Raw genomic sequence first — 23,573 nt, forward strand, 5'->3', positions numbered from 1 at the left:
CCCCACACCACAGTCAGTTCTGATAAGTGACCTTACATATGTACTGAACAGAAGTTCATGAAAAATAGAAAAAAGACTGCATTAAGCGAAAAATGCAGATCTCACACTTGTATTGAAAGTGTGACATTGATGTCGGAGTGAGCATATGCTGCTTAACGGTATGATGATCCTGAAACAAGCAAAAATCTATCACGGCAAGCTGAAAATTGAAGGTAATTGTGAACATTCAGCAGGCTGGTTGCAGAAATCTAAGAAAAGGCATTACATTTTTAAAGATTTGTGTTGATAAAGTGTCTGCTGATCATGAAGCAGAGGGAAATTTATTGATTGTCGCTGACGAGAATCTAACATGCTGAACTGCCGCATCGGTACATATGTGTGATGAATACACGTAAGACAAAGACTGTAACACACAGAATCGGGAGTAAAGGCGATGTCAAGCAGCTACTGACTGTCCAGCTGGGCAGCCGAGGTAGTGATAGCTTACCTTCCTGATGGTTCAACATGTATGTTATTGTTTTATGCACAAACTGATTACAATATGATATAGATATAGAACTGCCTTCCCGGTATATGTATAAGCTGTATATTCAATGTAAATGGATTTCATGTTTAGACCTGAGTCACATCCTCAAGGTATCTCATTAGATAAATGCAAATATTCCAAAATCTGAAAAAGTCCGAAACACTCCCGGCCCCAAGCTTTTCGGGGAAGGGTTGCTCAGACTGTCGTAGAACTGATAGCACAGCAAGCCTTTACTTACAACATATAATTTCTTGTTTGTATTTTTTTAAGTTGCATGAAAATAAATAAAAGGGTCCCCAAATTAATCATGCCTTGGTATGATTTCCATAGGCAGTTGGCTTCCATCAGCCCGGCAGTCTCCGAATTGCTACTACCCCGACCAGAGTGGATGAATTTCATTACCAGATGAACCGGACACGGTGGAATGTGACACCACAATTCATGATTGGCCCTGAAAAGGTGCTGGAACTCTTCCCTTTGATAAATATTGACAAGGTAAACTGGCACTTTGTTGACTTCATATTAATCAATTATTTTGCTGACATACCATTTGTCTTCTGCAGTCTCTTGACCTTGAATTATTTAACTTTTGTAACTGATTTTGAAAATTATTGTCAACAGGTTGGAAAACTTTACTTGGAAGTGTCATTGCACTGCTTTGCAAAATAATTTTACCCTCCCTTTCCAAAGTGACCTTTTGCATCAAATAATTAAAAACATGTTATGTAAATATTTAATACAGATGTTTTCTGCATGAAATGTGATAAGGAACAGGGTACATAGGTTGGAATCTACTTTCAGCATATTTGGGAAGTTAGTTGAGTCTGCAGTTTGCTAAAATGTATCTTCATCATTGTCTTACCTTCTGAATTATGTCAGAAAATACTTTTACATTTACTGTATTTCTATGACATTGATTGTAATATGAAATAAATTATCATTTCTCACTACTGCATCATAAATTGTACTTTTTTCCCCTTCATTTTTAAAATTGATTTGTGGGAAATTAATGCTGCTGACAAGATCAGCATTTCTTATTCCACTTCAGTTGCCTTGGGGAAAGTGGTGGTGAGCTGCCATCTTAAACTGTTGTAGTCCATATGGTGAAGGTTTTTCTAGAGGAACTGGTGGGCAGTTTCAGGAATTTGTCAAATGACAATGAAAGGTTTTTACTTTTAAAGTCTAGACAGTCCAAAAGTGTTCTTCCACAGGAGGAAACAAAGTGATAGTATTCATTTCAAGGAAATTGTTAAGGTTTCTTCCTGTGAAATTATCTGTTTTAAAGTGCTATGAATATAAAAATAATCAGAGGATAAAGCTACCTTTGGCTACCAATACTATACGTACAACAGTGATGACTGCTGGTTGAATCCATCTTCTACACATTCAAACCACACTTCTTTCTCTATTGGAATGTCAGGGAGTTGTATGTGGAGGTGTGGATATACCTTGTACCTTCCAGTGATACCATGTGGAAAGATGTAATCATGTCAACAAAGGATCCTTTCACTGTATTTTGGTATTGGTGTTATTGGTTTATTATTGTCACATAATAATAAAGCAATAGCGGAGTGGAGATACGCCTCTACCAAAGGAGGTGTAAGGTGCTTTTTCCCTCCGCTAGCCATAGGAGCAGGTGGTGGGTGGTCGTATGAGCAGCTGGTGCACATCACAAGTCCTAGTTAAGCGACCACTGATGCCAAGTAGACAGTCTCTGAAGAGTATTGATAATGGTTGGGGTCAACGATCTTGTAAAGACACTGCCCAGAAGAAGGCAATGGCAAATCACTTCAGTAGGAAGATTACCATGGTCATGGAAATGCCATGATCGCCCATGTCATAACAGCATGGGATATAACGAACAAACAATTGTCAGATACAGTGAAAAGCTTGTCTTGCATGCTGTTGTAGAGTCGTAGAGTCTCTGAGCACAGGAGCAGATTCTTTGGCCAACAATTATCCTGCCTAATCCTTTTGGCTTGTACCCGGACCATAACGCTCCATACACCTCCCACCTCCCATCCATCTACTTATCCAAGCTGCTCTTAAACGTTGCATTCTAACCTGCTTCCACTGATCTGCTGGCAGCTCATTCCACACTCACACCATCCTCTAAGTGAAGGATTTCCTGTCAATTACTCCCCAAATATTTCACCTTTCACCTTTGACCCATTAGTTCTAGTCTCATCCAACCTCAGTGGAAAAAGCCTGTTTACATTTACCCCACAGTATCTTTATCCTCTCATAATTTGTACACCTTTATTAAATCTCCCCTCAGTCTTCCATGCTCTGGAGAATAAAATCCTAGCCTATTCAACTTCCTCTTTCATACAGAGCAAATCATTACACAGAGCATTGAAGTACTGCAAGTTAAAGCAATGATGAGATGGGATGGACTTTCCTAGTGGTAAATGTCAGCACTGTTCTGATACAAGTCTGGCAGCTAGATTAAGATGAGAAGTTTTGAGTATAGTGTAAGATACGAAAGAACCAAGTACTCCTATTACCCTTAAGAAATTAAATTTTTAAAGAAGATGTTAGTCTTACTCAGAGTTTTACATACGTTTCTCAGATGGATGTTACATGCTATCCTCTAGGTCCTGGCTGGATTATATAACCCTGGAGATGGCCACATTGATCCTTATTCTCTCACCATGGCTTTGGCAGTTGGAGCACGTCTCTATGGGGCTGAGTTATACTATCCTGCTGCAGTAACCGGTCTTTCACAAAGATCTGATGGGACATGGGATGTGGAAACAGTAAAGGGAGCAATCCACGCTAAACGAATTGTGAACTGTGCAGGTATGGTGGTATCTCCATATTGAAGAGTAAATTCAATCTAGAATCATACAGACTGCAGTATTTCTTGATTGTTGTCTTTCATTCTTTTACAATTACATATTAGATATGATTGCGTACACTGTTCTCAAACTATAGATTCCTCAGAACCATGGACAATTTATTTTGTTATGTATTAAGGTGGCATACATCTTGCCTGCCTAAGTCAGTAATCCTGATTTATCCCCCTTAAGTGTGGCAATACAAAAATAAATCCCTACCTCAGCCTTTGGAGGTTCAGTGCATGATCCTAGTCTAGACTTTTAAGGTATGTCTCACAATTGTAGTCCAGCTGACCTACTATGCTGTGGATGAAGTCAGTTATCCTGATACAGCCTTTTAGATTGGTGCAGAGAGTTCCTAGGCAAACATCTCCCTTTTTGAACATGGAAGAATGCTGAAAACCAATCTTTGACTCCTTTAAGACACTGTTGCTGGAGTTAATGATAAGAATATGTTAGAAAAGCCAGGAATTCAATATGTGTATACTGTAATTGATTTACTTATTAATTTATTATTATTATTATTTTATTATTTTTTCTTCCTCTTCTACATTATGTATTGCATTGAACTGCTGCTGCTAAGTTAACAGATTTCACAACACATGCTGATGATAATAAACTTGATTCTGATTCTGAACTTACAATTGCATATCTTGAAACTAGAGTGTTTTGGAAGAACATTTTAATACGTTGGTATCTGTTGGTATAGCCAAGTAGGTCCTCCGTCAACCTTGATATGAATGGTAAATACAGATATTTTGGCTTGACTTTAAGTTGGAAGTACAACTGTTTAGATTCACATATCAAAAATGGTTGGTTGGAAGAAGCATTGCTTTTGGGTCATTGATAGCAGTTTATTGTCAAGCTTGGCAAAATATGTCTCAAAAGAGTTAGTGTGTATTTAAAATGATTATTCTTAAAATTACTCATGGAACATTTTATATTTAATTTTCATTTAATCACAACAGAGTCCAGATTTTTAGGATCAGAAATTGGCCATTTGATGTGTGAAATAGATGTGTGAGGACAGGGCTAATTTATTGAGTTAATATCAATGGCAACATAACATCAAAGTACAATCTTCTTGTTGAATTTTTTAAATTGAACTGGCAAATACATTGTTGTAAGAAGAAATTCACAGGAGAACACATCATAGGATGCAAAAAAATGGATTCTTTTAAAAAGTATTTATCTGTGAACATCTATGTCCCTGGAAGGCCATCAATAATTGTCCTTGAGACAGAATCATAGAATCTTAGAAATCTACAGCATATTACAGCTTATTGAATTTTTTGAAGAAGTTGACAAGGGTAAGGCAGTGGATGTAGTCTATATGGACTTCAGCAAAGCCTTTGACAAAGTTCCACATGGAAGGTTAGTTAAGAAGGTTCAGTCATTAGGTATTAATGCTAGAGTAATAAAATGGATTCAACAGTGGCTAGATGGGAGATGCCAGAGAGTAGTGGTGGATAATTGTTTATCGGGATGGAGGCCGGTGACTAGCGGGGTGCCTCAGGGATCTGTTTTGGGCCCAATGTTGTTTGTAATATACATAAATGATCTGGATGATGGGGTGGTAAATTGGATTAGTAAGTATGCCGATGATACTAAGGTAGGAGGTGTTGTGGATAATGAGGTGGATTTTCAAAGCTTGCAGGGAGATTTATGCCGTTTAGAAGAATGGGCTGAACGTTAGCAGATGGAGTTTAATGCTGAGAAGTGTGAGGTTCTACATTTTGGCAGGAATAATCCAAATAGAACATACAGAGTAAATGGTAGGGCATTGAGGAATGCAGAGGAACAGAGGGATCTGGGAGTAATTGTGCATAGTTCCCTGAAAGTGGAGTCTCATGTAGATAGGGTGGTGAAGAGGGCTTTTGGAACGCTGGCCTTTATAAATCAAAGCATTGAGTACAGAAGTTGGGATGTAATGCTAAAGTTGTACAAGGCATTGGTAAGGCCAAATTTGGAATATTGTGTGCAGTTCTGGTCACCGAATTATAGGAAAGATATCAATAAATTAGAGAGAGTGCAGAGACGATTTACTAGGATGTTACCTGGGTTTCAGCAATTAAGTTACAGAGAAAGGTTGAACAAGTTAGGTCTCTATTCATTGGAGCGTAGAAGGTTGAGGGGGGATTTGATCCAGGTATTTAAAATTTTGAGAGGGATAGATAGAGTTGACGTGAACAGGCTGTTTCCATTGAGAGTAGGGGAGATTCAAACTAGAGGACATGATTTGAGAGTTAGGGGGCAGAAGTTTAAGGGAAACATGAGGGGGTATTTCTTTACTCAAAGAGTGATAGCTGTGTGGAATGAGCTTCCTGTAGAAGTAGTAGAGGCCAGTTCAGTTGTGTCATTTAAGGTAAAATTGGATAGGTATATGGACAGGAAAGGAGTGGAGGGTTATGGGCTGAGTGTGGGTAGGTGGGACTAGATGAGATTAAGGGTTCGGCACAGACTAGGAGGGCCAAGATGGCCTGTTTCCGTGCTGTGATTGTTATATGGTTATATGGTTATATTAAAGGCCCTTCAGTCCACAATGTTGTGCCGACCATGAAACTTACTCTAGAAACTGCCTAGAATTACCCTACTGCATAGCCCTCTATTTTTCTCTATGTGCCTATCTAAGAGTCACTTAAAAGACCCTACTGTATCTACCTCTACCACTTGCTGGCATTGCATTCCACACACCCACCGCTCTCTGTGTGGAAACTTACCTCTGTCTGACATCTCCCTTGTACCTACTTCCGAGCACCTTAAATTTGTGCCCCCTCGTGTTAGCCATTTTAGCCCCGGAGAAAAAGGCTCTGGCTATTCACACGATCAATGCCTCTCATCACCTTCACTGTGGTGAAGATTTCTCCCGAAATTCATTTAGGTAGGGCGTTGTGGTAATGACTGGGGTGGGGTGGGGAGGGCTACAGTATATTAGACATTTTGAATGACAGCTCAGTTCAGGTCATGCCTTGTTCTTTTTTTGACTAGTTCAATGTATCATCTGAATGGCTTTATTTCTGCCAAAGCAATACACCTTCATCACTTGCTCGGGAATGTCACCTTAGATTTTTGTACTGAGGTCTGTGAACTGGGCAACCTACCTATAATGAAGGATGTAGTGACAAACTATCGTGAAAATAATAGGATTAAGCAGAGTCAACATGGATTTCTGAAGGGGAAATCTTGCTGAAAAATTTTTTGGAGTTCTTTATCAATACAGCAAGCAGAGTACATAAGGGGAATGAGTGGCTGTGGTAGATTTAGACTTCACAAAAGCTTTCCTTAAAGCCCTACAAAGAAGTTGGTTGGTAAGGGTTAAGCACTTAGAACTGCAAGTAATGTACTGACATGGATCGATTAGTTATTGGGCAGGGAGAAAAGAAGAAAAAACAGATTCTTTGTAAGTTAGCTGAACTGCAGTTGGCTAAGAATAAGAAAAATGCCACAAAATGGACATGTTGTATTTGCCTTTAATTTTTCAGGAGAGGATAAACTTTCCAAGTTATTGTTGAAGTAGAGACAGTGTTTAAATGTAAGGTATCTTTACACAAACAAGAGAAAATATGTAGATGCTGGAATAAGGTCTCACTTAGGTTGGAGGAACTACACCCTATATTCTGTTCGGCTATCCTCCAACCTGATGGCATGAACATTGATTTCTCAAACTTCCAGTAATGTCTCCAACCCTCTTCACCATTTCCCATCCCCTTGTCCCTCTTTTATGTTATCTCCTTGCCTGCCCATCACCACCCTTTGGTGCTCCTCCCCCCCCCCCACTTCTTCTTTCTTCCATGGCCCTCTCTATCTTTTACTAATCAAGTTCCTAGCTCTTTGCTTCATCCCTACTCCAAGTTTCACCTATCACCTGACATTTCTCTCTCCCCTCCCCCCACCAAATCTGCTCCTCAGCATTTTTTCTCCAGTCCTGCCAAAGTGTTTTGGTCCAAAACGTCGACTATACTTCGATCCATAGATGCTGCCTGGCCTGCTGAGTTCCTCCAGCATTTTGTGGGCATTTTTACACAGCAAGTTTCCACAAATGACCAGATGATCTGAATCAGAAAAGTTACTTGGTTAGACATTAGAAGCTATTCTTTGATTTAACTAACTCCATGAGATCTCTGCTACAACTTGAACCAGTTGAAATTTAGACCTAACATCTGAAGTAGGACAGTTGAGACGTTCTTGGTCCTTTCATACATGTCATAGTGGGCATGCTATGTGTGGCAACTTTTGCAGGCTGCCCCCAGCACATCCTTAGGTTAGCGCAAGCAATGCATTTTACTGTATCTTTCAATTTACGTATGATAGATAAATGAAATGAGTGAATGAGTACATCTTGTTCTCCCCCATCTCCTCCATACCGGGCGTTCAAGAGAGTCAGGGAAGTGAAGTTTGTGCAGTGAAAATTTCAACTGAGAAGGTGTTCAGGAAGCTTAATGGTTTGAGGGTGGATAAATCTCCTGGTCCTGATGGAATGCACCATCAGGTTCTGAAGGAAGTAGCTGGAGAGATTGTAGAGGCATTAATAATGATCTTTCAAGAATCGATAGATTCTGGAATTGTACCGGATGACTGGAAAATCGCAAATGTTACTCCACCATTTAAGAAGGGTGGGAGGCAACAGAAAGGAAACTATAGACCTATTAGCCTGACATCAGTGGTTGGGAAGTTGATGGAATCGATTGTTAGGGATGAGATTACGGAATAGCACATGTCAAGATAGGCCAAAGCCAACATGGTTTCCTGAAAGGAAAATCTTGCCTGACTATCCTACTGCAATTTTTTGAGGAAATTACAAGCAGGGTCAACAAAGGAGATGCTGTAGATATGGTGTACTTGGATTTTCAGAAGGCCTTTGACAAGGTGCTGCACATGAGGCTGCTTAGCAAGATAAGAGCCCATGGAAATACAGGGAAGTTACTAGCATGGGTGGAGCATTGGCTGATAGACAGATAACAGAGAGTGAGAATAAAGGGATCCTATTCTGGCTGGCTGCCAAATACCAGTGGAGTTTCACAGAGATCGGTGTTGGGACCGCTGCTTTTTACGATGTACAGTATGTTGATGTATGTTAACTAAAAAAGATAAGTAGAGGAGCGGGTAATGTTGAAGAAACAGAGAGCCTGCAAAGAGACCTTAATAGTTTAAGGGAATGGGCAAATAAGTGGCAAATGAAATACAATGTTGAAAAGTGTATTGACATGCACTTTGGTGGAAGAAATAATTGGGCAGACTATTATTTAGATGGGAAGAGAATTCAAGATGCAGAGATGCAAAGGGACTTGGGAGACCTTGTGCAGGATACCATAAAGGTTAACCAGGGTGAGACGGTTGTGAAGAAGGGGAATGCAATATTGGCATTTATTTCTAGAGGTGTAGGATATAAGAGTAGGGATGTGATGTTGAGGCTCTATAAGGCACTCATTAGACCACACTTGGAGTATTGTGTGCAATTTTGGGGTCCTTATTTTAGAAAGGATATACTGACATTGGAGAGGGTTCAGAGAAGATTCACAAGAATGATTCCAGGAATGAAAGGGTTACTGCATGAGAAACGTCTGGCAGCTCTTGGGCTGTATTCCCAGGAGAATGAGGGGGGGATCTCAGGGAAACATTCCCAATGTTAAAATGCCTGGAAGTTTAGATATGGCAAAGTTATTTCCTATGGAAGGGGAGTCTAGGACAAGAGGGCATGACTTCAGGATTAAAGGTCGTCATTTAGAACAGAGATGTGGAGAAATTACTTTAGTTAGAGGATGGTAAATCTGTGGAATTTGTTGCCACGAGCGGCTGTGGAGGCCAAGTCATTTGGTTGTATTTAAGGCAGAGATAGATAGGTTCTTGATTAGCCAGGGCATCAGAGGGTATGGGGAGAAGGCAGGGGAGTGGGGATGACTGGAAGAATTGGATCAGCGCATGACTGAATGGTGGAGCAGACTCGATGGGCCAAATGGCCTACTTCTGCTCCTATATCTTATGGTCTCTTGTTTTTGGTTGGCTATATCCTGCAATATTTTACTGAGTAAGAAAAATATTACTCTTGAGTTGATAATACTTATGAAAAATTTAGGTTTTCAATGACTGCCTGTGTACTGGATGACAGTGTATGCTTTGCACATTCACAGGCAGTGTGGAGACAGCGAACAGCAAGTGTAATTAATTCAAATTGTCACATGGCTTACATTTTTGAAACCCTGATTGGTAAGCCTTCACTGGTAAAATTTTCAGTCTCGTCATAAACTCTTCATAACTGTGTGCTGATTCAGAAGTATTTTGACCATTTTCTTAACTCTAAAAGAACATAGATTATAGACAGTACAGCACAAGAATAGGCCCTTACTAAAAAAAACATAATTAAATACCTAACTAAACTAATCATTTTTGCCTAACAATGGACATACCCTGTGATTCTATGCACGTTCAGATGCCTGTCTAAGAGCCTCTATTGTATTTGCCTCCACTACCATGGAAGTGCATTTCAGGCACCTGCCACTCTGTTATAAATAATTGTCCTACACATGTCCTTTCAACTTTCTCCCTTTCACCTTAAAGTCATATCATGCAGTATTAAACAGTTCAATTTTGAGAAAGGATTATGCTGTCTAATTGTACATCTCATAAGTTTTTAAACTTCTGTCAGGTCCCCACCACTCTAGAGAACAGAAGCCAAGTTTGTCTGACCTTTCCTAATGTCAGATGCCCTCCAATCCAGGCACTTTGACTTTACTTTTTTAGTCAATCTCTTTTGCAACCTCTTCACAGCCTCCACATTCTTCCTATAATGGGACAACCAGAATTGAATGCAACATTTCAGACATGCCCCAACTAGAGTTGCTAACACAACATAATTTGCTAACACTTGAACTCAATGCCCCAACTAATAAAGAGGGACATTTTATAAGCCTTCTTTACCACCCTATGCAGCTATTTTCAGGGTGCTATAGACTTGGACTCCAAGATCTCTCTGTATATTAATGCTGAGGGTACTGCCGTTTTCTGTGTACTGTCCCTTTAGAATTGAATTAGTAAACTATGTTTACCCATCTCCCTTGTATTCACTTACTTGCCCTATTCTTCGATACCTTCATTTTAAAATTCTTAACCTGGTTTTTTCCCAGTGGCAATGATAGTCTTTGTTCTTGGGAAGATAGTGTTAACTAGTTTTGTTGTACTTGTCTTCATTAAATGTGATAAGCATTCTTCCACAATATAGTTGTGTAGAATTGAATTGACTTTATTTCTTACATCCTTCATATACATGAGGAATAAAAATCTTTATGTTATGTCTCCGACTATATGTGCAATGTTGATATTTACAGTAATTTATAATAAATAGTATGTACAACAGGACAGTTAATATAACATAGAAATATAGTTGTATCAGCATGAATTAATCAGTCTGATGGCCTGGTGGAAGAAGCTGTCCTGGAGCCTGTTGGTCCTGGTATTTAACTGCAGTACTGTCTCCCAGATGGTAGCAGCTGGAACAGTTTGTGGTTGGGGTGACTTGGGTCCCCAATGATCCTTCGGGTCTGCTTTACACACCTGTTTCTGTAAATATCCTGAATAATGGGATGTTTAAACATCTACAGATGTGCTGGGCTGTCTGCATCACCGTCTGCAGAGTCCTGCGATTGGGGGGGGGGATGCAAAAAAAGTGTTACAGTTAAAGATAAAGTGTAGTGTGGGCAAATATTAAGATGCAAGGGCATAGTGATTTAGGTTGTGAGGTCAGGAGTACACCTTACTGTACAAGGGGGTTGGTCAGTTGTCTTATAACATCAGGATAGTAGCTGCTCTTGAGATCAGGCTACATGCTTTTAGGCTTTTGTATTTTCTGCCTAATAGGAGAGGAGAAAAAGAAAGAGCATCCAGGTGGATTGGCTCTATGATTACATTTGCTCTTTGCCAAAGCAAACAGAGTCCTTGGAGGGGAGGCTTCTTTTTTTGATGTGCTGACCCGTGGTGCCAGGTAGAACTGTTGCCATACCAGGCCACGTTCATTCAAATATGGCTTCATGCACCCATACTGAGATCATCGGTTTCATCAGCCTTGCCTCCAACTTCTATCCTGGCCTCAAATTCACTTGGTCCATTTCTGACATCTCGCTCCCCCTTCTTTATCGCTCTGTCTCCTTCTCTGAAGACAAATGGTCCATCAACATCTTTTTTAAACCTATCAGTTCCCATAGCTATCTTGACTATACCTTTTCCCACCTTGTCTCCTGTTAACATGGAACTCTTCTCAGTTCCTTTTTTCTGCCTCATCTGTTCCTGGGATGAGGCATTCCTTTCCAGGACATCAGAGATGTCCTCCTTCTTCAAAGAATGGAGTTTCCCTTACTTCACCATTGATGCTGCCCTCACCTGCATTTCCTCCATTTTCCAGACATTTGTACTCACCTTATCTTCCTACCACCTTTACAGGGTTAGAGTTGCTCTTGTTCTCACCTACCACCCCATAAGTCTCCGCATCCAAAACATCATTCTTCGCAACTTCTGTCATCTTCAATGGGATCCTACCTTCATCAAATCTTTCCCTCACCTCCCCCCCAACTTTCCACAAGGGTCACTCCCTCTGTAATTCCCTTGTCCATTCATCCCTCCCCATTATTCTCCCTCCTGGCACATATCCCTGCAAGCAACAGAAAAGCTACACCTGCCTATTCAGCTTCTCCCTTACCACCATTCAAGGTCTCAAGCAGTTCTTCCAGATGAGGCAATACTTCATATGCAAATCTGCTGGGGTCATCTATTGTACCCAGTGTTCCCAATTCATCCCATTGGACATTGGTGAGACCTGATGTAAGATGAGAACCGCTTTGTTGAGCACTTTCGCTCGGTCTGTCTAAAGTGGAACCTCCCTGTGGCCAACTATTTTATTTCCTATCCTCATTCCCATTTCAATGTGTTGGTCCATGACCACCTCCTTTGCCACAATTGAGGCCATTATCAAGGTGGAGGAGCAAAACCTCATATTCCGTCAAGGTAGCCTCCAACCTGATGGCATGAACATTGAATTCTCCAACTTCCAGTAATTCTTCCCGTCCTCTTCCTTCTTCCATTCCCTATTCTGGCTCTCCTTTCTCCTCCTCACATGCCTATCACCTCCACCCTGGTGCCACTCTTTCTTCCTTTTCTTCCATGGTTCACTCTCCTCTTCTATTATATTCCTTCTTCTCTGGCCCTTTACCTTTCCCACCCACCTGGCTTCACCTATCACCTTTTAGCTAGATAGTCCTCCTTCCCCTCCCCTAATCTTTTTATTCTGGCATCTTCCCCTTCCTTTCCAGTTCTGAAAAAGGGTCTCAACCCAAAACGTCGACTGTTCATTCATTTCTGTAGATGTTACCTGACCTGCTGAGCTCTTCCAGCATTTTGTGCATACTGCAAGCAAATAGGCTGCTTTGTCTGATGCATCTATAACAAATAGGGGAGGGTCAACAGAGACAGGCAGACTTTCTTTAACCTCCTGAAAATTAGCTGTTTATTTGAAAGTCATTGGATCTGCATACATCCAGCCAGGTGGAGAGATCCATTGCACTGCTGACGGTCAGGTAAAGCCTATAAGGCTCTACATGTTGAGTGACCTCTGACCCTCATGTCATAATAGTGCTTACTTGGAGTCACAAAAGACTACAGCTACAGGAATCTGAAGTGATAAACAGACTGCTGGAAGAACTTAGCTGGTCGATCAATATTTTTGGGGAGGGAAGAAATTGCTGACCTTTTGGTTTGATACTCTGCATGAGCACTCATAGAATAAATGGGTATTTATTTGGTTGGTCCACCTGCGTTTCTAATAAATTGCAACCCCTATGATGTGGATGGCATGACATTATGCACTTTAATACTGTTCAATTTCAAAGGTAGATTGAAGATCACTCTTTGGTAGTTGTGAGGTGCAAATGTTGTTTGCTTCTTTCCAATCCCAGTTCTGGATACTGGCTAAGTCTTATAATATGAAGGCATGGACTGTTTCTGTGGAGTTGTGAATGGAGTTCAACATTGTAGAGTGAATATCCCTGCTTCTGTCTCTTGCTGTGGGGAAGCCATTGAAACAACATCTGAAGGAGGTCGGACCTAGGCATTATTTTAGGAAGTTCTTGGAACATGTCCTGGAGCTAAGATGATTTATATCCAACTGCAAACATTTCCCTTTGTGTCAACTATGGAGAACTTCCTTTTTCCCTTGAACTCCATTGACTTCAAAATTATTGGAGCTTCTTGATGCCACACTGATCATTTGCCCTGAGATCATGAGTTCCTCTGCAATTCAATTCTCCTTGTCATGTTTGGACCAAGAATGTAATGAGTTCTGGAGCCACGTGGCCCTGGTGAGCTTCATTGAGCAGATCTACCACTTGTTGACTTTGCTGACTGATGGGAGAGTAATTAACTGCATTAGATTTATCCTAATTTTTGTGAGACTTACTTGGACAGTATTCTATATTACTAGTTAGATGAGGGCATTGGAGAAATATTGCGACACTTTGACTGAAGACTCATTTAGTTCTTAAGTATATATCTTCAGAATGAAGCAAAGATGGTCGGCTGTTTCTATATATTATGAATAATGAATTAAGTTAATGAAGGTTTATTTTTTGTGATGGTAAGAATGTCTGGCTGAGGCTGATCGAAGGTGGATGAAAAATTGTTATTCATTTCTTTGATGATCATACGATGGGCTCACCATCATCAAATTTGAAAATGGCTTTGTAGCTTCCTCTTGTTAGTCATCCAGTTGCCCATTGCTATAAATAGCTGAATGTATCAGCATAGTTACATGGGTTGTGCGATTGTTTGACTCTGACCTAGCAAGTCGTTTTTGGAGTTTCACACATAAAATGGTGGAGGAACTCAGCTGGTCAGTCAGCATCTACGGAGAGGGATAAACAGTTGACGTTTCAGGTTGAGACCTTCCTGATGAAAGGTCATATGTTTATTTCTCTCCATAGACACTGCCTGACTTGCTGAGTTCCTTCAGCATTTTGTATGTGTTGCTCTGGATTTCCAGCATCTGCAGAATCTTTTGTATTTAAGTTTTCAGAGTTTATCAAGTAAACTCAGAGTTATCTATTGCACTTTGGAAGGAAAAACCAAAGTAGAACATACAAGGTAAATGGTAGGGCACTGAGGAGTGCAGTAGAACAGAGGGATCTAGGAATACAGATACAAAATTCCCTAAAAGTGGCATCACAGGTAGATAGGGTAGTAAAGAGAGCTTTTGGTACATTGGCCTTTATATATCAAAGCATTGAGTATAAGAGTTGGAATGTTATGGTGAGGTTGTATAAGGCATTGGTGAGACCAAATTTGGAGTATTGTTTCCAGTTTTGGTCACCGAATTACAGGAAGGATATTAACAAGGTCAAAAGAGTGCAGGGAAGGTTTACAAGGATGTTGCCAGGACTTGAGAAACTGAGTTACCAAGAAAGGTTGAATAGGTTAGGACTTTATTCCCTGGAGCATAGAAGAATGAGGGGAGACTTGATAGAGGTGTATAAAATTATGATGGGTATAAATAGTGAATGTAAGCAGGCTTTTTCCACTGAGGCTAGGGGAGAAAAAAAACCAGAGGACATGGGTTGAGGGTGAAGGGGGAAAAGCTTAAAGGGAACAATAGGGGGGGCTTCTTAACACAGAGTGTGGTGGGAGTGTGGAATGAGCTGCCAGATGAGATGGTAAATGCAGGCTCACTTTTAACATTTAAGAAAAACTTGGACAGGCACATGGATGAGAGGTGTATGGAGGGATATGGTTCAGGTGCAGGTCAGTGGGACTAAGCAGAAAAATGATTCGGCACAGCCAAGAAGGGCAGAAGGCCTGTTTCTGTGCTGTGATTTCTATGGTTAAGTGGTCCATTTGGCACTGACATAGAATCTCTGGCCCTTCATGATCCTGGACAACAGCTCTGCCAAGTACTGCTGGGGTCCACTTGAATATCTCTGTAACAATGGAAGTGTTATTTCAGTACACCATTGATCTGTCACGTCTGGTTTTGTGTGGCACTGTTGCTTTCATCATATGTGCACTGTGCAAACATGCAGGAGTTTCACATCAAAGATGTCAGGCTTGAAAATGCTTTAGTTTGCTATGGTAGGCAAGTGCAACAGGTGAATGGACTGATAACGGATGAAAACATCATGACAGCTGTTGTGTTGCTAGTTACTGACTTAAACGATGCTCTGCCTGTGATCACAGCATGTGGGGACTGAGACAGTGGAAATGCATTTGGTTTTGTTACAGGACAGAATTGGAATGTGATGACTGTGTGATGAATCTCTTGTGTGCATGCAGTATCTTTTATCCTTATAAAATTGCTTGTTATCTCAGCAGGTTAACAGGAAGCATAAAAGGAGTGCAAATAACTTTTGTTGAATAGATAACCTCAGTGACCTCCCTTAAAAAGAGTGGAAGCCAATCTGTGAATTGTAGTGATTATCACAAATGTCAGCCTACAAGGAACAAGAACCATGGAGGTCCATTGATGTGATTACTTTTAAACAGCCATCATTAATGCAGTTGTTACCCTGCTCCGAGGGTACAATTATGACCACAGCAGGTGACAAAATGGAAAGGGAAAATATTATTAAAGCCCTGAAATTTTGCAGATTGTTTTTTGCTGATGCTGAGGAAGGAGGATTGCTTGGTAATCTCCATGGGTGGATGTGGAATCCTGCTCAGATCTCTTTCCCATCTTCCTTCTCATTGAGCAGTTTCACCCACTTTCTTTTCCATTTATTCATTCTTGCACCCATGTTGGGTGTCAAGTGAAATGCCTTCTAATACCTTGGAACAATTGGTTTGTGCAGAACCCTTGCAATCCATGAAAAGGCTTTCAGCGCTGCCACGTCACCTTTGGTTGCTACTTGAAATAATTGTGGTTAGTATCAAAGTCTTGAATAGTCATTACTGTGTTTATAAGAAGTCAACCTATAAAGGATAATCAACATTACCTCTCATTACTCTTCCTTTTGCTAAACACCATACTCAGCTGTGGTAAATCAAGAGATAATGCTATCGGTATGATTATAAATGTTACTGCCTGTTATGCCACTGGTGTTTAGGGCAGCAACAAAGGACCCCCATCTCTGGTGGTGTTCAGGGCATCCTGCATCATCTCAGTAGCTTCCCCTCAGTTTTCACTACTGTCAGTCGCACAAGTGTTGGGTGGGAACTCAGGAATACAAGTGCTCTCAGATGTAGAAAGAGTCTTTGTTGTTGCTTCCGTAACAGTTTTGTTTGCTCAAGATCGTTAGCCCTGAGTTGAATCCCTGAATCTGGAGGACCAGTCTGACCTCTACTCTTTGACCTGTGTACAATGTCCTGTGTATGTTACTCAAAATGGCCTCTTTGGTTTGTTACAAGTAGGAATGCTTCTTTGTCGGATAAGTGTTTCTCTTGCTGTTGTTTCGCTTTAGAATGGCTGATATGGTAATTGTATTCATTTGTTAATCAATGGGGAATGTTATTGTATCTTGTGATGCTGGGAACTTGGGGGAGGGGTTTTTTGCGGGTTTTTGGTGGGAGGAGGAGGCCGAGGAAGACGCCGAGGAAGGTGGACGTGTGCTGGACTGCTCGTAAGACCACCGGGGTGGTCCCAGGTGCGATGGCTGGATGGGTCGATTGGTTCGTTGATTGAGCTCCAACGAGTGCACTAAACAGACTGAACTTTGATAAGTTGGCGCCTTTAGTTTTTTTCCTTGTATATATATATATAGTATTGCCTACTACTCTTTTAATTTTAGTAAACTCTTTAAAGTGTATTTCATAACGGTATTTGTTGTGGGTTTGATACTGTTGGCGGGCGCGAGGCATAAAACTCGATTCTCACAGCACCCGCGTGTACGGGAGGTGGGTTGGTGAGTGGCTGGATCTCCTTTTTCCCCTAGACATATACCAGCCTGTTGGGTAAGTGTTACACCTGTTTGGCATGGGTGATCCTACCAAGAGCCAAAGCACAAGGCCCTGACTCCAGCCAACTTGGCACTCTGGGTCTCGAGGCATGCAAGTTTACAAACCCAACAACAAGGTTGTGGTCCTCTTGGAAGATGATTGTAAATGTTGCTGTTGGTATCAAATTGTTGCAATAATAAATGAAAATTCTGGAAACATTCCACTGGTCAGGCAGCATCTTTTGAAAGAGAACCAAAGTTATTTTTTCAGATCAAAGCTCTCCATTAGATCAGTGAAAATGAAAAAAAAGCGTTAATTTTAAGATGCCGGGAGGTGGTGAGGAATGGATAGGACAAAAGCAATATCCTTGCTCTGCCTGGGTAGCTCCTGCACAATAATTGACACAACTTCTGACTAGATATGAATATCCCACACTTCTACTGTCCCCAGAATTGCAGCAAAGATCAAATCCTCTGGCACACAACAGGCAAAGCTCTCCAACCATGGATTACAGGAGAAATTAAAGTCTGAATAAATCAAAGGAAAAGCCTTATAAAACTATCAGAGAGAAACACAATAAACCCATGATTTGGGAATGTTTTGGAAAAGGAGATCATGAAATTGTTAAAGTGCAGGAAAACAGAATATTAGAGTAAATTAAAGGGGGGATATACAGATATATAATAACTTCAATAGAAAATTAAATAGGAAAAGACTAACAAGGCAAATGTGCATCCCTTACAGATAGGTCAGGAATTATATTTTAGGGTATAATGAAATGGCAAGTGAATTAAACAAAGTTTTGCATTTGCATAGAAGAAGACACAAGAAACATATAAGAAATACTGAAGAACCAAGGAATCATATTTTAGGGTATAATGAAATGGCAAGTGAATTAAACAAAGTTTTACATTTACATAGAAGAAGACACATGAAACATATAAGAAATACTGAAGAACCAAGGAATCAATACAAACAAGGTTTAAAAAAAAGCATAGAATACTACTAGACAAATCAATAATTATGAAAACTGATAAATCCGAAGGATTTGATCTATGTCCTTGAGGTTTGAAAGAGAGGACTATGGAATTAATGGATGTTTTGTTCATCCTCTTCAAAAGTTCTGTATATTCTGGAATTGTTCCTGTAGAATAGTACAGACCAAATGTGATCTCACTACTTAGGAAAGGAGAGGGAGAAAAAAAATTACAACTTGGCAGTCTCTGAGTAGTGTTACAAACCCTGTAACTGGGTCACTTACCAGCAAAGATAGAGAGGTCCATTGAAGTCTGATGGTACCATTTTTAACAGTATTTATTGATAAAAATACACAAAATAATATCAATGCAAACTTACAGATAATATACGTCATCAATACCAAATCTAAAAGTGCGGGTATAAGAATAATCACTAAGAAATAGCTCTATATTTGTCTAGGGGATAATGTATTGTCCGATGGAAATATAAAAGTCACTGTTAGTTCATTCAAGCTGCAGCGTTTTGGTTTGAGAGAAAGACGGGTTAAAACTTGCCCAGTCCTTTTATGATGTCAATCCTTCGAGAGTCATTGGGAGTTGATTTCCCCGTTGTTAGCTAAAAACCGTTCTTCCGTGGTAAAGGCACACCGATTCCGGGGCAAATGGAACCGGACGCACGTGGCCTTCCCATCGGCTTTTGCTATTACGGGATCGCTAGCATTTCTTCTGGTGCATCTGAAGGGGCTGTTCCCCAGACCCTCTTTTGTCCTGACTCACAGGGTCTCAGATGTCAATCAGGTTGAGATGATGCAATCTCTCCACCAACCTCCCCCTTGGTTCATTGCCTGGGGCTTCGATGCATCGCACAGGATGCAATACACACGTCCGTCTCCAAGAGACAATAGCCGGTATCAATGGGTCGGCCTCTCGGAGCCAGGTCACATTCCAATCTTTGTGAATTCTGCATGTCTTTCTCTCATTTCCTGGGTCTCCTGGACTGATCTTGTGGTGACCCATTTCCTAGCACACGCGAACCGGCTCACAAATAGCCAGCGTGCGGGCAAAGGCCAGGTCCACAACAAAGGGTGAAAAGCCTGGGGGGTTTGTGAGTACGTGTCTCTTGGAGCGTCCGCACCCGGGGCGGGCGGGATGAAAGAGGCTTTAAAAGCAAGGCTGTGAAGTTCGAATAAAATTATCTTTGATTGCAGTTTACCGACTCCGTGTCATTATTTTAGCGCTGTGTGTAGCACACCGCTACAATCTTGCGATTCTCATAAAGGAGGGGGCTACCCTGCACCCTTCAGCCCCTCAGAGCTGTGGTACATTCATAACAGTAGTATCTGTCAAAAGAGGGGCGATTGAATAAAGATAGGTTCTTTAGAGTTAAAAATGAATGAATGGTGACCTCTTACAGTTCTCAACAGAATGAATATGGTGAGCTATTTCCTCTGGCTAAAGAGTCCAGGACAATGGGGTAACACTCTACAATAACGGTGGATAATTTGTGTCCATATTTTCTCGCAAAGAGTGATGAATCTTTAGAACTGTACTCCAGAAAGCTCCTGAATTAGGCAGATCGGGTGAAAGATAAGGACCAAGGTAACTCTACCCTCGTGTCTTGGGGGAGGGGGGAGGGGGGAAGGCAGAAATACGGGAAATGAAGGAGATGCAGGTGAGGGCTCCATCAACCACAGTGGAGGAGGAAGAAGCCCCATTTCCAGAAAAAGGAAAGCATTTCTGATGCCCTGGAGTGTAAGGTCTTATCTCAACAACAGAGACAGTGGAGGCAGGGAAACTGAGAGAAGGGAATAGCGTCCTTACAAGAGACAAGGTGGGAGAATGTGTAATCTGTATAGCTGTTGGGTTCACGGCCCAAAACCTTGACTGCTTATTCATTTCCATAGGTGCTACCTGGCCTGCTGAGTTCCTCCAGTATTGTGTGTGTGTGTGTGTGTGTGTGTGTGTGTGTGTGTGTGTGTGTGTGTGTGTGTGTGTGTGTGTGTGTGTGTGTGTGTGTGTGTGTGTGTGTGTGTGTGTGTGTGTGTGTGTGTGCGCGCGCTTTGGATTTCTAGCATCTGCAGATTTTCTCATAGCTGTGGGAGTCAGTGGCTTTGTAATAAATGTCAATGGATGGACTGTCTCTGAAGAATGAGAAAGAGAGATCAAGAAATTGGAGAGAGATATTGGAAATGGTGGAAGTGAATTTGAGGGCAAGGTGAAAGTTAGTAGCAAAGTTGATAAAACTGATGAGTCCCGCACAGGTGGACAATACAGTTATTTTGAAGTTCATTGGTGTCTTGTTTTGGTGAACTCTGTTTTTAAATCCAGACAATAAATGTTTAGTACATTATCTTAATTAGTTTGGCACAATATTATGACCCAAAGGGCCTCTGTATGTACTGTATGTTCTATGTTAGTGTCAGTAATTATAAATGGCCAGAATATTCTTTGAAGCAGAAATGTAAACTGACTTAGCACTGACAAGAGCTTTGTAATTTTACTACTGTTGACATCCAGAACAAGAGGCCATGCTCTTTTCTCGCTGCTGCCAGCAGGAAAGAGGTACAGGAGCCTCAGGTCCCATATCACAGGTTCAGGAAAAGTTATTACCCCTCAACCAGCAGACCCTTGAAGCAGAGTGGATAACTTCACTCACACCAACGCTGAACTGATTCCTATGGATTCACTTTCAAGGACTCCACGACTTGTGTTTTCAATATTTATTATTCATTTATTATTATTATATTTTGTTTTTCTTTTTTGTATTTGGACAATTTGTTTTCTTTCTCACATTGGTTGTTTGTTCATCTTTTTCATTGATTTATTGAGAGTGCCCGCAAGAAAATGAATCTCAGGGTAATATATGGTGACAGATGTATGTACACTACTTTGCTAATAAATTTACTCTGAACTCTGTGAAGAAACAATGTTTGTCTGATGCTGCAGCACATATTTGTTCTGTGCAGTTTGCAACTCTGTGAAAAGTGTTCACAAATAAGGGAGAGAAGACAGATTTCCCAAACTCTGCTTGAACGATGGCAATGCTCCAATAGGGGTCAGGGTCACTGTACCATTGTTTCTTTACCACGAATCATGAAAGACATTTTCCTGACCTTTTAGTACTAATTTCAACCAATCTAAAATTATTTCTTCATCCTGCATGTTCTTACTCATGTTAACACCAGAAATTAATACTCACAGAGAATCAAACTGGATAATGGTCTGAATGCATTACTTAAACTTGGAATGTTTTGCATCAATAAACATTCCATTATTTTAATAGAACTGAACAACACTGTAAAATTAAATGCATCAAAATATGGGCCACAGCCATCAACAGGAATGATAAAAGAAAACCCATCCTTCACCACAAACAGGTATATGATAAGGTCCATTGCATGATAAACAGCAGATGGACAATGTTAATCCCACTCAGGGCTGATGATAATTGCTTGCAAAGGTGTGCTTTTTGTTTGTCATGACACCAGAGAAAGCTGAAACCAGTAAAAATTGCACTCCTCAGGGATTTCAGTAATTGCAAAAGGAGCTGAAAAATTTTGCCACACAGGAAATGTGTGGCAAATTTTGCCACATAGGTTTGTTTAGGGACTATTTCATAAATTGAAAGTTGACCTGTGTTCCAAATGAACTGAAAACTATTAAACTATAAATAATAATATTTATTATTAGAAAATAAGCTGCAACACAGCTGTGCAAAACAGTCATATGGCAGAGAAACAGGCCCTTCAGCCCACCATGTTAATGCTATCAAATACCTATCCATATTAATCCCATTTACCAATACTTGGTCCGTAATGTATTATGCCCTGGTGATTATATGTTCATCCAGATTTGATACTTTTGTGACTTAGGGTCTAATCCTGCTGGTCTGCTCCTAAAATCACCACCCATCGTCTTCGTAGCCAGCATCTCTCTTGACTGAAGACAGGGGGACAATTTGTCTCTCCTGCCAAAATCTTAAGTCAGGTGACCAGTCCCACGCAGGTGATGGTGGTGCAGTGCAAAACTTGCTCCCCAAAACAAACATGCCAGCATTTGACTTGTTAGGGGAAGCTAGCAATGGGGCGTAGTGAAACATCTAGACCTCTGAATCTGTGATCAAATATCTGGCCCACAAACTTTAACACACATATGTAGAACTTATTTAATTCCAAATGGCAGAATTCTGTTGTTTTTTTTGGGGGGTGGAAATTGATATCTAAAGCAGTCAAGGTAAGTGCAATAACCAAATAGTATCTCATTGAAATTATTCCAATACATTCTTTTTCACTCCGTATTCTGTGAATCTTGAGATTTCACATATGCTTTGCTCTGAATAAGAGGTGCATTTTGGAATAACATACAGCTGACTTATTAATGATGAACTGACTAAAAAATCAAAGAAGTATCTCAAGCATCCTAGTCTTCTACTCCACTGTTATCAGAAATTACTGAACTTGTTGTGATGTGAATGCTGGGTTTTTCTGACTTTGTAAAATCATTATTCTAATGGGATGTCAGAGAAATAGTACTGCAGCTGCATTAATGCAGTTCTGTTCTCAACTAAACTTCCTTTTTAAAATTCTTTAATCAGGTTGTCAGGTTGGAGCTGGTGGCTAGTGGTGTGCCTCAGGGATCTGTACTGGGTCCAATGTTGTTTGTCATATGCATTAATGATCTGGATGATGGGTTGGTAAATTGGATCAGTAAGTATGCAGATGATACTAAGGTAGGTGGCGTTGTGGGTAATGAAGTAGGTTTTCAAAGCTTGCAGAGAGATTTAGGCCAGTTAGAAGAGTGGGTGAAAGATGGCAGATGGAGTTTAATGCTGATAAGTGTGAGGTGCTACATTTTGGTAGGGATAATCCAAATAGGACATGCATGGTAAATGGTAGGGCATTGAAGAATGCAATAGGACAGAGTGCTCTAGGAATAATGGTGCAATAATAGTTCCCTGAAGGTGGAATCTCATGTGGATAAGGTGGTGATGAAAGCTTTTGGTATGCTGGCCTTTATAAATCAGAGCATTGAGTATAGGAGTTGGGATGTAATGTTAAAATTGTACAAGGCATTGGTAAGGCCAAATTTGGAGTATTATGTACAGTTCTGGTCACCGAATTATAGGGAAGATGTCAACAAAATAGAGAGAGTACAGAGAAGATTTATTAGAATGTTACCTGGATTTCAGCACCTAAGTTACAGAGAAAGGTTGAACAAGTTAGGTCTTTATTCTTTGGAGTGTAGAAGGTTGAGGGTGGACTTGATAGAGGTATTTAAAATTATGAGGGGGATAGATACAGTTGACATGGATAGGCTTTTTCCATTGAT

The 23,573-nt window shown here is 40.6% G+C and overlaps 1 protein-coding gene across 2 annotated transcripts in view; it reads left to right on the forward strand.

The window, feature by feature from the left end:
• Positions 1 to 23,573, forward strand: part of dmgdh (dimethylglycine dehydrogenase) — a 112,218-nt gene that overhangs the window by 15,203 nt on the left and 73,442 nt on the right. For both annotated transcript variants that reach the window (XR_009513072.1, XM_059974464.1), the window contains exons 4-5: positions 857 to 1,021; positions 3,124 to 3,328. Coding sequence is in view for 1 of the 2 variants with exons in the window: in XM_059974464.1 (XP_059830447.1) it covers positions 857 to 1,021; positions 3,124 to 3,328 (370 nt within the window). In the remaining variant the exon portion in view is untranslated. The remainder of the gene's footprint in view (positions 1 to 856; positions 1,022 to 3,123; positions 3,329 to 23,573) is intronic.

The sequence above is a fragment of the Hypanus sabinus genome, chromosome 7 (genome assembly GCF_030144855.1).
Source record: "Hypanus sabinus isolate sHypSab1 chromosome 7, sHypSab1.hap1, whole genome shotgun sequence".
Taxonomy (NCBI): domain Eukaryota; kingdom Metazoa; phylum Chordata; class Chondrichthyes; order Myliobatiformes; family Dasyatidae; genus Hypanus; species Hypanus sabinus.